Raw genomic sequence first — 17,288 nt, 5'->3', positions numbered from 1 at the left:
AAAAGTCTTGTCTCCATGCCTCCATTTCCATTATCTCTGCCACTTGTTCAGGGAATGGGCAGGGGCTGGAAATGAGTTTCCATCAGGGTGCTCAGTATAATGGACATGCCAAGCTCTGCTCTCACAAGGCGATACATTACCACAACACTGCAGACTATGCAACAAAACAGTACTGAAGAAATCTCACACGGTATTAAAAAACTGCCTACTACAGGTTTCTTATACGCATCGTGGAACCATTTGTTCGATGTTTTCACAACTGCTTGGTTTTTAGTCAAACACAGCATCAGAACACTGAGTAAAAGCTACGCTAGGGTAAGGGCCATGGTGCTGTACCTCAATAAAGTCAAGACAAAAATCCCAATCAAGAAACTCCAGAAGAGGACATTCTCCCCACTGGTTCAGTGCCATCAGTGATGTCTACATTCCCCAAACAACCCCAGAATTCTGAATAATTACGAGTTCTCTCAGCACTGAAGCACAGCACCACTTAGCAAGAACACAGACGCTGAACAGATCTCATCATTTAAAGACAGAGGGAACTCAAGTCAGGTACGACTGTTGCTAGAGCTCTAGAGCCTTTAATTTGTATTATGACAAAAGCTGCACCCCAGTAGCCCATATTTAAGTGGACACCATTGCCTCTGGTTTGACTTTGGTCTGGAGCACCGTGAGGAACCCTGCAAACTCATCCCCCCAGACTGCAGCATCACATCCTGGCTTGCCTCTTGTGTGCCTCTTCACTATGTCTATAAGGACCAGAACAAATCCAGTCCATCTGAAGCCACTTGCAGTTTAAGACAAAGAAACCCAGCTCCAAAGCAAACACAATGGAGTTTAAATCCAAGTTAGACTGGGTAATTAGCAAATAAAAAAAGGTTATACTCACAGTGAGAAAATATATCATACATAAACATATGGTCTCTCCCTCTCTAAACACAGGAAGTTATTCACAAGAGCAGGGAAAAAACAACCAAACAGCCACAGCTTCTAGAGAAGAACCTTTTATCCCATGCTGCATCAAGAAAGCTAGACATCAAGTAGTCTTCCAGAGGAAGCATTTAGTTCCACACTCTTCCCTGCAGGTCTAAACAAGTTTGTGAGCCTGAATAGCAGATCTCTCCTCTGAGACTCATCAATACTGCCTTTCATCCGCTGAATCATTACGCAGCCACTGTGCATACTGGGCAGCTATTTTCTAAACCCACAATATTTCAGCTGGATTAAAACTAAGGTAATTAAAACATCAAGAGGCATTAACTCATTCAAGTTAATGCCTACATAGGACAATCTCACAGCAAAGCCAACAGCCCTGCGCTGGTAACACCATCATGGATGGGCTTTCATCACCTCTTCCCAACTCACCCATGAAGCAGGAGAAACCCTCACTTCTGGGCACACACAGCTCAGTCTCAGCACAATCGTCGTCACACCAGCAATCAAAACAATCTCCAGGATACAAGAAGCATCAGTACTCTGGCAACAGATACTGATATGCATCCGAACTGAGTGAACCTTCTTATACCATGAACTGGATCTCTCTAGGTACATGCTTGTCACTAGCACTGTACACATCAATAGAATCAGCGCTCACAGGTTTGTTCCTGCAGGAGTACTCCTTAAAAACATCCAAGGTGATTTCTTAAATGCTGTTTGTACACCTATGTTCACTGACTAGAACTGCAAAAAAACACAGAGCTCATGAAGAGTTTCACTAGACGTCACCAGATTCTTCACTGTCTATTTCTATCACCCTGTGGGTAAGATGCTCCAGTTATACCTCTCCACTAAAAAACAGCCAGCTCTTAATTTCAGTTACAGAAGAATTCAACTTGTGTTGAGGGCTGATCACTCATTTGTATAAGATCTGTTCTGCCTGCAAACACTGGGCTACCACGGGGGAAACAGCAGCAATGAAGATAAATGGTGTGTGTGGTGCAGATGTGCATAGCAATACGTGTTACATACAAGAAGCTTATGAAAACATCCCCTCATTAACTCAGCGCTCCACATGCACTCAATTTCTTCTTGTCCTAAGGGAAAGGAGCAGTAGTCATGGAACCTGCAGCCTTTCTGTGAAACGGAAGCCATTCTTTGGGAGCTAAATCACACGCTTCCAGAGCACTTTGAAGATGAGATCTGCCATGGTCTAACCACAAGGCTACCAGACATTTTGTCTCCTGTCCTTGCAAACATCTCAGCAGTCAGGCAACCTCACAGCTCAGCAGGAAGAACTCAATTACCGTCCTTAAAGGTCAGCAGAGATAGCAGCGAATGGGGCAGCACTCAGCACCGTACAGCACCAAGGCAAACATCACTTGGAGCTGGAAAACAAACACTTGAAGAGACAAATGCCCACCAGCACCCACCCACCTTCATGTGCTCTGAAGCCAACCAACACACTTCTTCAGTTACAGATCCCACCCTGCTCTCTGTCACTGAGCACTTTCTGCCCACCCTCAAGGTTACACATGCATAGACCATGAAAGCCAAAGATGCATCTCAGAAGCTAACAAGCAGAACGTGCTAATTACAGGTACACAGAAACACTCTGCCAACTGCACCGACTTCTATACCTTGAAAAACACATCACAGAAAAATGAAAGGAAGGTAGTAGTGTACTTTTTTTTTTTACAATGCAACACGCACAAAACTGAGGAAGGAGGCAGCAAACTCTCCCAGCTATCACCTTTGGTTAGATATTAACCAGCGCCGAGTCTGTAATTATACACTTCTTGTTCTCCAACATTTGTTCTGTCAATTGCGTTTCACGCAGCACTGCACAAGTCCTTCCACACTTCCAGCACAGCAACCTCTATCACACAGCCCTTGGCATGTCAACAGCTCCTAAAGTACTACTTCTAAAAGACATTAAAAATCCCTGCCCTCACTATGCCCCAGAACGAGCCCACGTCCGACACGTTTATGTAGCAAATGCTTGGCAGCAATACGAATTGTTAGCACTCACACAGGCAGACCAAGAATGTGTCCCTAACAATAATAAATGCTTTGCAAGTATGTTCCCAGCTATGCCATGCTGTCTGAGCCCCAGCCTTGAAGCAGGCGTGCAGCAGCGCTCTCCTGCACCAGCATTCTTTCAGCCATCCCTCCACACCACTGCCTCCCCCATAGAAATGTTTACAGAAAGGAGCTACAGCTGCTTCAGAATGGTGAGGAAGACAGCGGGGTAGGAAATCAGTGTGCATGGTAAAAAATCAGCATGACGGGCTCAGGACAATGTGCCGTGCTGGTGGAACCTCTAAGAACAAGAAAATGGGAGGAAAAAGCTGAAGCTGCATAGAAGGGAAATTAACTCACATCACGCTTTTTGGGGAAAAGAGAGAAACGTCCATTTTCTGGGTTTGGAATAGAATTAAACTGCTCTAAAGATTGTCGTGCCAGGGATGTGCCACTGCCACAAAGCACATGTGGCAGAAGTAGAACAGAGGGGTTCCCTTCCCAGCACCACCTGCACATGGCACATACCATCCCCAACAGCTGGACTGAAACCAGACCTTAAAGGCATTGAACTGAACATTCCTCAGCTCCGCACAGAGACCAGGCTTCAAACACAGCACAGCTGCTGCTCTGTCAAATCACTCCGCATCAATGGCAGCAGCTTTGCGACCCCCATACACACCGGCTGCCCCTTGGACTGACATGGATGCAGAGGGTCCACAGCTGCACTTGTCACAGGCACCACCTCAGCCCTTCTATCTGTTCCAGCAAATATTTATCGACTCAGTTTATATTATTGATGTGAGCAGCACAACGCCATCCATCCTTCACAAGCAAATCGTGCCTACTTAACAAATGGTTCTTAATCCTCGACGTGACCACCCCCAGCTCCATCTTCCACAAAAAGCAAGATTAAAACGCTGCTTCTCACCAGTCGCATCCTAATCGCAGATAAGAGGCTGCAAAAAAAAAACAACAACCATAAATATTTCTCATGCCCATATGCTCACTTCTTTCTCCTCTAGTGGAAACAAGGGCAGGAGCTTTGTGTGGCTGAAGGCAAAGGGATGCCGCCTTCCCATGTCAGAGTTTCACTGGGGGTGGGTCACTTCCTTTACAGCACTAAAGTAGAAGTTGCTGCCTAAAGCAAAATGCTGTTTTCATTCAGATTGCAGCTGCGAGATCACAACTAAGACACATACACTTGAAAAAAGATATCTGAAATGCTCTAAAATCTTACTCCTCCTCTGGAACCTTCTTATTTTGTTCACAGATTACAGTTCTCCTCACAGCTGCACTCCCAGCCCACAGGGGAAGGTGTCTGGGCCTCACCAGAACCACAGAATTCAGCGCACTCTCCCTCTCAGTATAACTGGAGTGACGGACAATCAGCATCAGTCCACCCTTCTCCCCGTGGTGTTGGGCGCTGCAAGCCCTGCCTACCAAAACACCTGCTGGCAACAGAGAGATGACAAACAAAGAACATGTGAAAGGAAGAGAAACAACATCAAGCAGTAAGTCATAAACGCTGCTGATTTCAGTCTTTTCTTGTTCTCCTTTTCCCATTAAGAGAGAACACTGTGATTAAAAGAAACATAAAATTAGGACTCGTAACGAAAAGTAGCATTAAAGAGAACGGCGCTCTGCATGAGAAGACAACATCTTTTGAAACCCAAACACAACAGGCCCTCCCAGAAATTATCTGCAGAGATTTGCTTTGCGCTACAAGAAATACTGAAATTAGCTGCACATGACACCACCTCATTTCTCAGCTGCCAGCAATGAGTTACAAACCATTCAGATCAAATGCTCTCTTCCCACGGGGAGCCCCAGAAAGTATGTTGTGTTCAAAGAGAAACGGCACAGCACTTGAATGCTGCGCGCAGAACTGCTCCTCTGAGGGGACACACGTGCTTTATTTTCTCCTTTATAAACTTCCATCACTTTGAAAGAGATCATACATAAGAGCATGACAAAGTCCAAGTGCCACATACTCAGTGAAGCAATATGGGACACGCCAAGGCTGTGACAATGGACAAAAAACTTAGGGATGGGATGGGCAGGATTTTCCCATTTTAGTATTCTTTCATCTGACCTTGAAACGCAAGAACCCAGTTCTCGAACACAATGGCTGAGTACAATTCCCATTGTAGACCTTCTCCAACCCGCTCCATTACCACATACGCTTACGTACTACCCAACAAACATGACCCTCATTTTGTATGGAAAATGTGGGCTCCCTGTGTTACAGTACTGACGTTCCAGACATCAGGTTAGATATCAGGAGGAAATTCTCCACTCACAGTGGTGAGGCAATGGCACAGCTGCCCAGAGAAGCTGGGGATGCCCCATCCCTGGAGGTGCTCAGGACTGGGCTGGATGGACCTGGGGCAGCTTGAGCTGGTGGGGGCAACAAGCCCATGGCAGAGGCTGGAGCTGGGTGGGCTCTGAGGCCCCTTCCAACCCATCCTATGGGCATTAAAATGCCACGTGAGATGCTTGTAATATTTGTTATACTCGTTTTATTCGTTCCGTTTATTTGTTCCGTTTAACTTAATATTCTCAAAGTGACATAGCTTTGCTCATTGTTAGTCTGCAGTTGTTGGGTTGAGTACTAATCACAAAACTGTTCTTGGTAGAGGAATGAGAAAAAACTGGAGTTTCTGGAGAAAACATTGAAGGCAGATACCTCAGCCAACACGAGATAAACTCGCTATTAAGAAATGTGACACATCAGTCACGTTGGCCTGCAGAGGCCACATTAGCTTTGAAAGTTAACACAGTGCTGAGATAAACAGACTCAAGCAATCACACCACTCAGGGTTATTACTTCCCGTTTCTGTAACCTCGCTGCCATCAGGGAGAGCTCGGGGTGAACCCCGGGCACACCTGAGCCAGCTCACTATCAGTGCGAACAAAGGCAAAAACTCAGTCAGTCCACCCGCACCACGTGCTCATCACCTCGGCTGCACCACCTCTCTGCAGCCACTGGCACAACTTCAGAGCGCCCTCACCGCGGTGTCGATTAACCCCGCCGTCTTCACATTGAAGATGAAGGCAGAGCAATACGCGCGATAAAAAGAACCTGCACATTATTTAGTTAAAAAAAAGGCGGATGCTGCAGCAAATCCCTCAGCACTGCAGGGCATTTGGGGCCTTGATCTCTGCCTATAAAGTGCAATAGGCATAGATAGTGCACCGGGAGTGCGTGGGCAGACCCCCACGCAACGACTCCAAGGTTCTGCCAGAAGCCTGCCCACACAGCCCCGACTGCATGAAGCAGCACTTCAAATGCTAATTTCCACTTTACTACTGAAGGTACGATTAGCTGCAAGGTTCTGCTTTGCTGTCAAAAATAGATGCTTTTTTTGCTTTCCCCCCTCTCCAGGAAACCATCGCGATTCTCCGCACACAGTTCACGCTGAGCCCTGCAGCACCTCACCCAATCGAAGCACAGGTACGAACCGTTTGCTCGGCTCGTGCTAAATAACAGATTCTTTAAGCGCACCAACCACCCCACTAGGATCGTTCCCAAACCTCTCTCCCCAGTAACTCCCAGTTCACCAAACAGGTTCCACTGCTACGGCGGATTAAAAGACAAATTCACACCTGTGCCCATCTCCATACGGCTCCTGTCAACACGCTTCCCAGAAACAGCTCTCATTCCCATGCAAGTAACAGCGCATGCAAAAAATAAACCGACACCAAAATGCCTGTTTGCTTAAGAGCGTGAAAAGCCCAAGTGCGCTGCTCGTGGAAAGTAGGGAGCGAACACCGTCACCGCGCCTCAGGCTGGAGGTCGGAACAGAAAGCTCCGCACGTCCCCTGCAAAGCCCACCCCACCCGGCGTTTGTGACTGTCCCCGGCCCAGGGTGGGGTTTGCGGATTCCCGTCCAAGCGGAGCTGCTATGAAGAAGCACGGCGGCAGGACTGCTGCATTGTCTTGTCAGACGCACGCACACCTCCTCCTCCTCCTCCCCGCAATCCGCCAGCTCCCTACGAGCCACGCTTTAATTAACCAGCTCCCAGGATCTGTTCCGAGGAAAGCGCGCCTCGACCCTTGCCAAAAAAACACAAGCAGCTTCTCCTCCCCCGACATACACTGGAAGCCATTCATTGCCGGAGCTCCGTCCAGGAGCAGCCCTCGTCTAGCAGTGGGGTAAGGATGCCCTGCACCCAATTCAAGCAGCCATCCCTCTGGTTCTGCAGATCTCGTGTCCTTTGCAGACGGGCCTGGAGGCAAACGGCCTGCCCTTGTCTGGGGGAACGCTGCAACGTTCTGCAGCACGGGGCTGGCGGGAGGCACGGCCGGCACAGCCGCGAGCGTTTGCTTCCACGCTATTCATTTCCAGCAGCAAAGGGCGGGAGGCAGAAGGGAAGCCTGCACAAGTGCCAGCGGTGAATTCGGAGTCGTCCTCCGAGGGACCCTTCAGTGGCAAGGTCTGCATACGGCTGGGGGAGACCGAGCAACTCAGTGCACTGCATGCACACGCAGAAAGCAGCCGTCAGCCCCCCCATGTGCATGCACGGGGAGTTGGAAATAGGTGTTCTCTGCGGTCCCCTCCAGCACAAGCCACGCTCCGATTCTAATAAATAACACCACGGAGGACACCGAGAGGCGGCGGAGCCACGGCCAACTTCGGAGCATCTCCAGGCTGAGGTTCCCTTACACTGCGCTCATCGGGAATCCCTCCGTGCCCTCCCAGCCCCACCCAGGGCTGGCAACCCGCCTCGCTGCCTTCATTCTGGGGGCCAGCAGCACCAAAAATAACATAAGAAAGAACGAAAAGAAGCTGGAGGAGGGAAAGAGAAAAACACGTATAAGGGAAAAAAAATAAATAAATACAAAACTGACAGGTTCGGCAAACGCTGCCCCTGCCGCAAGACAAACAGCGCGCCGCGGGATGGAGGGAGGCGGGCAGGGAGCCGCGTCCTGGGGCCGCCCGAGCCCCGCGCAGCTCCCCGCTGCCGTGCGCTTCCCCGGGCAGTGCCGCGGGCTCACCTGGATCCCCCCCCGGTCCTTACCTTCATGTCGCTGATGATGGTCTGGAAGAGCCCTCCGAGCGCGCTACATTCCTTCTCGATCACCGCCTCCATTTTCCTCGCCCGGCAGACGGGAGGAGGACGCGCACGCTGCTGCGGCTCCGCTGCTCGGCTACGGAGAAACCAGACCCCCGCTCCCACCTCACCGCGACACCCAGACACGGGGACAGGCGGGCAAAAACCACCTCAGCTCCTCTCCGCCTCAAAACGGTACCTCTAAAATGTAAAAGTAACGGGAGGAAAAAAAAGGAAAAAGAAAAGGAAAAAAAAAGCAGGACGGAGCGCGGAAGGCGCTACACGCAGCGCACGGCCCCGCTGTGGAGCTCCGTGCGGCCCCGCGCCGCGCTGCCCTCCCGCCCCCGGGCAGCACCGCAGCCCATCGCTGTGGGACCGGCGGGCGCTGGAGGAGCCGCTCAGAAGCTAAAAACGCCCGATTCGGTTATCTATGGGAAAGGAAGGCACGGCGTGCTGCGCCCGACTGCCCGCAGAGCAGCGCCACACGGGGACAAGGCTGCAGCCCCGAGCCGCTGCCCGCCCGCTCCACAACGCCCGCCGCTCTCCGGCGGCGGATCCGCCCGAGCCCTCCTCCTCCTCCTCCTCCCGCCGCAGCCCGACCCCGCCCCGCTGCGTCAGCGGCTCGGCCCGACCTGCCTGCCGTGGGCGCCGCTGGTACCGCGGGTTCGCGTCCCGCTGCCGGCGGGTTGTGCCCCGTGTGCCACGGGCACCTCCGGATGGCTCGAGCGCGGCGGGAAGGAATGCTTTCCTGCTGTTAGTCGGTGCCATTGCACTGAGTCACGTTGTTTCAGGGGAAAAATGCCGAGCGGGCTGCCCACCTCGGCCTACCTGGGCGGGAATGACCGATAGAATCATAGCATGTCCCGGGTCGGAAGGGACCCGTAAGGAGAGTCCAGCTCCTGGCCCTGCACTGGCCCATCCCAAATGGCAGCTGATCATCCTCAGCGAAGACACGAGGAAGTGCTCAGTGCTGCATCCCCACCTCTAGGTAACAATGAGGCTAAAATTCTCTATGGACACACAGCCTGCAAACATGGGTGGGTGTGCTTTGATTAATGGAACTGGAGGCATACAGCTACATACCCAGAGCCCTGCAACTTCTGAGCTCTGAAATTAATCATAGACTCATGGGTTATCCCAAGGTGGAAGGGACCCACAAGAAGCTGTGTATGCCCCATCCCTGAAGGCACTCAGGGCCGGGTTGGATGGGGCCCTGGGCTGCCTGGCCTGGTGGGGGGCAGCCCTGCCCACAGCAGGGTTTGGGGCTGGGTGGGTTTTGAGGTCCCTTCCAACCCAAGCCATTCTGTGAGCCTATGACTGTGATCTTTAGGTTATCTTTAGGTGTTATTTTTATCTCTGCCTATACATGCAGGTATCTGCACAACCAGTAACGGAGATTGAAATTTACCACTTTGAGTACTGCAATTAAGAAGATATTAAAACTATTTATCAATTACTATTATTATTACATATCACCTATTTAATCCTTGGCTGAGAGCAACCATCAGGTTTTGCTTCACTTCAGCCTGGATTTAGGCTCATGCACGGGACAGATAGCAATCTGTTAACATAGCAATGATGAAAAACAGCAGATAGGATTTCCAATGTAAAGGGCTGACAGGCTGCAGAACTCACGGTGCTTGTGGGATAGGATGGAGAGAAATCCCCTTCTGTAAAAAAAGGTTGTTTCTCCAGGAGTGCATTAGTGCTTCAGTTAATAAATCAGTGTTGGCTGCTCTGTGCTCGGCAACAAATCTTCATAGAGTGATGAAACAGCAAGCAGGTATGCAAGAGAAAAATGAAGCAAGCATTTCAAGCTTCAATAAATTCTAAGAAGAAAATCTGGCACATGATGTAAGGGAATTATTTTTCCCTTGCAAACTTGCAAGGGAAAAATTATGACGAGAGCTTTGGTAAACCACTGTAACTCAAACTGCTGCCCAGGACATCGCTGTAGTGTGGAGAGCTCCCCAGCACAGGGGTCTGTCAGAATGTACTGGTTCCAGTACAAAGGAACCATCAGGATTTCAACAGACTGAACCTTCACAGGACAAGAAATCAACCGGAGCATCACCAACAGAAGAATTCTATTTCTTCCTTTCGTTTTCTTATCATTTCAGATCTTACTTTCATCGTGCATATCGCTTAGTGATTGTGTGAGTTTTGTGTTCTCACATTTCTGTTCACAGTAGAACAGCTGGAAAATAAAGCAGGAGAACATGGTCTAAAACCATCCGAATAATGTCTCGATGGCTGAAACTTCCCTTTAGCAGTAAAGGAAGATTCAGGCTTTAAACTTTATTCTTCTTTTATCCACTTTGATTGACAGAATTTTCCACAAGATGGCAATTCAGCTTCAGCCAGCTGTGAGAGGGAGCATTTATCTGTAGGGACATGAGCCCAAGTATTTGTTTAAAGTGCGAGTAAGAAGAAGTGTGGTGATGTTGCAGTACGGTCAGGTCACCATCTGTCTTCTTATTTCTGGGATCTGCTTGACTGATTTATAGCAAATCACTTCCGGCAAGCATTATTTGCAAAACTTCATTACGGTCAAAGGCTGTTTCTGTACTCAGGAGCCCTCATTACAGGGGATGGTTTCATTTCCAAGTGATGACATTCTGTACAATATCCTGTTGCATGGGCAAACGCCAGCATGGCTTCTTGACAGTGGAAAGGCTGAGATCCTCCTTTCTGGCAACCCCCAGCAGATGTCAACCTTGAAATCTGTTAACAGCACGGGAACGTGTAACTGTGGTGCTCATTTAAGTCCTGTTCTTACCAAGATTTAAGTCCACTTGTTCTTAAACGTGAGCAGCCCTGTAGAAAACTAGATTACACATGAGCTTCAGCGTTATCAGATTGAAGTCGTAGAACAACAATCACAAAAGGTTCTTAATCACCTTTAAATTACAGTGTTCCTAATTTAGCTAATGTCATTCCCCAAGGAAAAATTGCCTCATCTTGCATACAATCAAGAAAGAATCAAGGGCTGTTCCTTCAAGTGGTTGACAGTTCAAAAAAGAGATAGGATTAAAAAAAAACTGGTTGCTAAAGGCTGAAATATTTAATTGAATTATCTCTCTAAGAAATTAATGCAAATTAATAGCATAATACTCCGTTATTTTTTCACATCATCTTTCGTCCCGAAGCCTTCCTAAAATACATTCATAAGCTTGAAAAACAAGCGTATACTTTTTGTATGGAGCAGGTGTTCTGTCCCTGTTGGAGGCTTTCTGGTAGTGATTTCTATTTTGAAGGACGATGGTATTTTTCCTCTTTATCGATTCAGGAAAATGAGCCCAACTGCCTCCACAGGGCTGAGTCTCTGGCATCATTTCCTTCAGCCCTGAAGGTGCTCACTGGATCCCATCCTGTTCTACTTCGTATGAGCAGATGAGGTCTCTTCATAGAGCCTACTGCAGTGGAAAAGGAAGATGGCAGGCAACACAGCAAGCAGGATGGGAAAAAGAATTGAGGGCAAATGGAGGAAACCCAATGGAGTCCATGTGAGCATGCCATCCCAGTGGCATCACAAATAGGCATTAATAAACCCTCCCTGTCACTGGCGAGAAATCTGTATCATTCCAAAAAGGGTTTGTTAGTCACTGCTCATACGTGTGGCTAAGGAGCTGGGAGCAGGTGTCCACGATCTCTGGTTTCAAAACATGAGATATTACATTTTGTTTCTCTAACTTTATTCAGATTATTTTTACATTCCAAATTGTTTTTAAATCATCAAGCAGCAGTAGTGTAGTGTGGGTACCTCTGCAAATGTTTCTGCTTGCTGGCAAAATAGCAGCTGCTGTTGCTTTGCCCGGATTGATTTGCACAGAACAGCTCCATCTAAAGCCTACCTACAGGCAACAACTCTGCAGCAAAATATCAATGCAGTCTCATTTTCAGCTGTAAGCTTTTCAATGGAAAAAAAAAACAAAAAACATCCCACAAAAAACCCAGAATGTTTTCAACATCCAGCATGGGATGTAGTTCATCCAGAGCACAGTGGGGATGAGACACTTATTTCTGAAGGACTAACATCAGTCTTCGTCTTCTCCCCAACAAATAGGAAAAATTAGTCCATGCCACAATTGTCTCTATTCACAAGGTGCAAAAGATGAGAATCGGGGCATGCATGCCTGGACATTACAGACTAGTGGGGTTTTTATTCTTTGATGATGGAAAGCTGAAATGTTCTTGCTGACAAAAAGGATGCTGAGGTGCTGGAGCAGGTCCAGAGAAGCGTAACAAGACTTGTGAAGGGCTTGGAGAATATGCCCTATAGTCTGTGGAAAATGAGGCTGAGGGGAGACCTTACTGCTCTCTTCCAATATCAGAAAAGTGCTTACAGCGAGAGCAGAGCTGGTCTCTTCTCACTGGTGACAAGTGACAGGATGAGGGGAAATGGCCTCAAGTTGTGCCAGGGTAAGTTTAGGTTGGATATCAGGAAACACTTCTTTACAGAAAGGGTTGTTTGTTAAGCACCAGAATAGGCTCCCCAGGGAGGTGGTTGAGTCACCATCCCCAGATGTGTTTAAAAATCCTAACATTTGCTATCTCAGGCTGATTGGTTTGGTAAAGGTACGTAGGCCTACCATGTCCTTCCATCCAACTCCTAAACCTCCTGCAGGACAAGAGGCATTAGCATGAAATGGAACGGAGAGATTCATCAGGAAGCCCTTCTGTGCCATGCAGTGGCTGGGCATTTGTACAGGTTACCCAGAGAGGGTAGGGTCTCCTCCTTAGAGATCAAAAGCCACCTGGATGAGGCCCTGGGTCCCTGATCTGGGTGTTTGGATTAAATGTCCTCAATGTGCTCATGAAGGCGAGCAATGAGTTAATATATATATATATGCTTGTATTAAGCACACTGAAGAATATAATATATACCTATAATAGGTGTCATTTTTTTTGCAGTTTGTCGGCCTTTCTTCTTAGCAGCATCAGCTTTGACTTCAGTAGAATGGTGTAGAAATGCCAAAGTCACCTGCTGCATTGTACCTCCTGCATCTGCATTAGCCCAAACCTTTGTCGGCCATTCCCCCTTATGCTTTCACCTTTAGACTGGATATAAAATCAGAGGTCTCAGCAAGCCACACGTTTCAGTAGGTCAGTATTCCTGAACTCTCTGCTGTCCGTGTTTATCGGTACTCACAGCGTGCTGAACCACCTCGGGATGTGGTCATATGAAACGTTATGCAACACTTTCTCCTATAAAGGAGAACATTATTTTGCCAGTCCATAAATCCAGCTTTGCAAACAAGCATTACATTCACAAAGAAATGCTTCTGAAAAAAGAAATGACCAACCCAACAGAACACATTTCAGTGGGCAGGCTGCCAGCTCCACTAAACTATCGAATCTTTTCCTTCCTATTTAGCTGTGCCTATTTTTTGAACTTCTGATGGAAACAACTTGAATGTCAATCCCCTTTTACAGAACCAGACACCTGGGATGTCAGTGAAGAGAAATCTCAAGGTGAGTGTTTCCCTGTGAGTTCTGCTGCAGACTCCACAGGCAAAAGCATCCGGGTAGGTACAATTGGGCTGAGTGCTGCCAGCGTGTGCTTTCTTCAAAAAACAAAAAGAAACAGAGGAATCAGAAACGAGAGGAGCTCTCCCAGTGAAGCAAAGGCAATAGACAACAAGAAAAATCTAGCCTACTTCCCCAAATAATAGATTCAGGCTAGCACGTACTGGAATTTGGGACTGAAACCAAAGAGAGCTGACATGAGGACATACTGCAGGGAGGGACGAGAACGGCAGTGAATGGTACCATTGTGTGACTCCTTTAATTAATTTTTGCAATGAAGCCAAAGCTCTAATTTACCACATCCCAAAAGTAAATACAAGAGGTTATGACCTTAATTTTGGAGGTGGAGAAGGAAAACCTAATTGTTGAGTAGTCGGCTGTCACTCGTTACTGCAATAGGATGGATACACTTGGTGTGTTACTATGAATAGTCCAGATTCAACAGTCAAAATAGTGGGTGATGGCAGTTTTGTCCTTTCTCCCCTTTGTTTCCTTCCAAGTGTTTGATTAGCAACATTTTGTACCAGTTTTACCATGTGTAGTGCAATGCTCCCCACTCCACCGGGGTGTCTGGACCACAAAATAGCTTTTTTTCTGTCTTCTCAGGAGGTAGATGAGAGCAGCTTTGGTGAAGGCCCTTCCTTCACCTTGCTTTCTGTCGGCTCTGAATGAGGATATTCACATTGCAGAGCTGAGAACAGAAAGGGAATGTTTTGGTGCATCACATCTGCAAGCTGAAAAGGTGCGGAAGCCGTGTCTTTTTTTCTAACCAGGGCCACTAATAAAGATTTATTAACAAATTGTGCACTATGTAATCTTCAAAAACCGCCTCTGTTCTCATCAGCGAGACTCTGCACAACCATCTCTGTACTGAACCGAACAGCAGCACTGCATCATGAGGGCGCTGCTATGGGTGAGGGAAAGCTGAGATCTGCATGAGGTCCTGGTGGCTGGTCAGCTGCTGTGCCTCTGTGTGTGCCCACCTACAGCGAGCGAGCACTATGGGCTCACTAAAGCACGTGGTTTATACTCCAGGCCTTTGTTCAGTGCCAGCTGGAAGAGGAAGTTACCCAGCATCTGAACATGCAGGATTTAGGCAGAAATGTTCCTAGTAAAAAATGCTGTTCTGGTAAGTTCTACCATGGCAGAAACAAAGTGATGATCTGTGTTAGGCTGAGTAGTTCAGACAAAGCATCCTGTATCAGACAGTGTGAATATTATTAGATTAACTCCTGTAATGTGTTAGCTATTGCCCAAAATGCAAATAACAGACAGTTCCTGCCCCCAAATACTTGTTACTAGCAGCCCTCTTTCCCCAGCTCTGCAGAAGCAGTCCAGAAGTGTGAACGTTTCTTTTCTCGCTCTCCTTTTCTTAGTATTGCCACTCCAAATCTCAGATTATAGGACACTCCATGCACAGTAAGCCCTTGCTGGGAAGGCGGGCTGGTTAGCTGGTCGGCATCACAGTTTAACAGTTTAGGTCAGGAGCACAAAATTAGATGTTGTCTTCTGCCAGGAATCAAGACAAACAGGAAAATTCCCCAACTGCTTTCAGTAACTGGGAATAAACCTCATGAATGACCTTATGAACTTCTGTCAGTACTGGGACGATACAGATCTTCCATCTTCTGCAGCAGCCAAATCGAGAGGGGACTGTCATCTGCTTGAAGGACATGTATTAACAAAGCATGAGTTGGTGTGAACCCTGTGAAACCGATGACCTCTGCTACCAGGCAGGGTGATCTTGTGGTCTTTTCTGACATTGAAAGCCATGGCTGCATGAATCAATCTCTGAGGAAGACCCAGGGCTTAGCACAAATCTTGAGAGACAGCTGCCAGTCTTACAGTGCTAGGGGATGACATATAGGGAAAGCACTGATCCTTTCATGATCCGGTCCCAGCGGGCTGAGGCACAGCAGCAGGAGGGAGAAGGTTCATGGTCATCATTGTGATATATGGTCTGTGAATGGTTGGTGGGCTGGCTTCCAAAGCTGTACCTCATTGAGGACAGTACGGTTGTTGGCTGAGGCGTAATCTTTCATTAGGCCAGTGAAGGTGTTTGGAAAAAGCACATAAATGTTTGAGTGCACAAGTTTGCTTGGAGCCAAACCTAAAAGTGCAGATATTCAAAATGCAAGAATGATATGGGGTAACATTTGACTTTGTTCTCCTGTGAGAGAAAGAGAAGTGTGACATTCTTAGAGGAGGGATTCAGCATCAGTTTTGTTTTTAGGGCCTTGGTAGCTGGGCACTTGGTTGATATCCAGATCCTTTGGCTTATTGCATCTGAATCCCATGGCAACGCTGATTTCTTGGCTCTGTGGAGCGGTGATCAGTGATGGGCATTAGTTCAGCTCTGTTGGCTATGGCATGGGACCCCCTCCCAGTGATGTTGGATGGATGAGAAGGGATTCTGTACCCTTTGGATGGAAAAGGAGTGCTTGCCACTGCCAGTGCTGGCCTTCCGCTCTGCAGCCGTCCATCACCCACGGAGAATCGCTGCATTCTGACCTAGATACTGTCAGCACTGCTGCGGCGCTGGCTCAGTGACAGGCTTCTGTCCCCCTGGTTTCTGCTCTGCCCTACATCCTGCCTTGGAAATTAAAAAGAAAGAAAAAATGAGGGACAAAACATTAAACTCAACAGTACTTTCTTCCAGTGATCATTCCTGCTCTCCTTCCCTGCTGTCTCACTGTGTTTCTCTGTATCAGAAGTCCCACCAGTTTCCAACACTGCTGTCTGCAGAAGTGTGCCACCTCACCTCACTTCTTATGTCCCCACCACGTGCTTTGTAGCAGAGCGTGGGGAAGGTGACGCATGAGCAAAGGTGGGAACTGTGGAGTTGAGGCAAGTCTGGATCTCTGGTAGCAGCCATTGTATGCAGTCTCATGTTATTGATGGGTAAGCACAGCTGGTTAATGAGAAGGTGTCCTTGTGATCTGATCTGTATAGAGCCATAGAATCACAGAATGGTTGTGTTGGAAGAGCCCTCAAAGCTCACCCACCCCCAGCCCTTGCCATGGACTGGTTGCCCGCCACCAGCTCAGGCTGCCCCATCCAACCTGGCCTTGAGCACCTTCAGGGATGGGGTACTCACAGCTGCTCTGGGCAGCCTATCTGTACTAGGTGGAAATTAACAATTAAACAAACAAACAAACAAGAACATCACCAACAAAAAACCTGTAATAGCCTCTAAAATTTTACTAGCATCAAATTAGATCAGCAATAGGTAATTTTTTCTTCTTAAAAACTACCACCTGTGAAAATACATCTGGGAACATCTACCCTTGCTGTCCTGCTGCAGCGCTATGGGGGCAACGCAAGCTCCAAAAGCAAACCTTTTCATGCTCTTCTCTTTGTGCAGCAGAGTTGGGCCCTAAGGAGGCACAGCCTCACTCGGCAGCTCCAGGAGAGCTGGCAGGGACTCATCCCCTCTGACACACTCTGTCCTTTGCTCCTCCACAGTGCGGTTGCACAGAGTGAATCACTGGTATTAAAGAGAGATCATTACCTGCAGATATTCTTGCAGATTGTTCAGGTAAGTGAGAAGAAAATGCTGTGAGGCAGAGCAATAAAAAGCATAATTCGCTTGACATGGGTTCCAGAGCAAGGTGAACACGGAAGCAATGTGGCTTTATTCAAGGTATATAAAAACACGATTTTGAAGCCTAATGATTTCCTAGAATTAAGAAAACTCCAGTAAAGACCAGTGCCTTGAGAGGAGCGAGGGACTCCTTGAATTG

The 17,288-nt window shown here is 47.9% G+C and overlaps 1 protein-coding gene across 8 annotated transcripts in view; it reads right to left on the bottom strand.

Moving 5' to 3' along the window:
- Window positions 1–8,596, bottom strand: part of MTSS1 (MTSS I-BAR domain containing 1) — a 116,618-nt gene extending 108,022 nt beyond the window's left edge. For all 8 annotated transcript variants that reach the window (XM_072330233.1, XM_072330237.1, XM_072330234.1 and 5 more), the window contains exon 1: window positions 7,984–8,596. In XM_072330233.1, coding sequence (XP_072186334.1) covers window positions 7,984–8,055 — 72 coding nt within the window. In that variant the 5' untranslated portion in view covers window positions 8,056–8,596. The remainder of the gene's footprint in view (window positions 1–7,983) is intronic.
- Window positions 8,597–17,288: the final 8,692 nt, after the last annotated feature.

This window comes from Excalfactoria chinensis, chromosome 2, assembly GCF_039878825.1.
Source record: "Excalfactoria chinensis isolate bCotChi1 chromosome 2, bCotChi1.hap2, whole genome shotgun sequence".
In the NCBI taxonomy this organism is placed as follows: Eukaryota; Metazoa; Chordata; class Aves; order Galliformes; family Phasianidae; genus Excalfactoria; species Excalfactoria chinensis.
The sequence above is the reverse complement of the archived record's forward strand: the minus strand, read 5'-3'. Positions and strand labels throughout refer to the sequence as shown.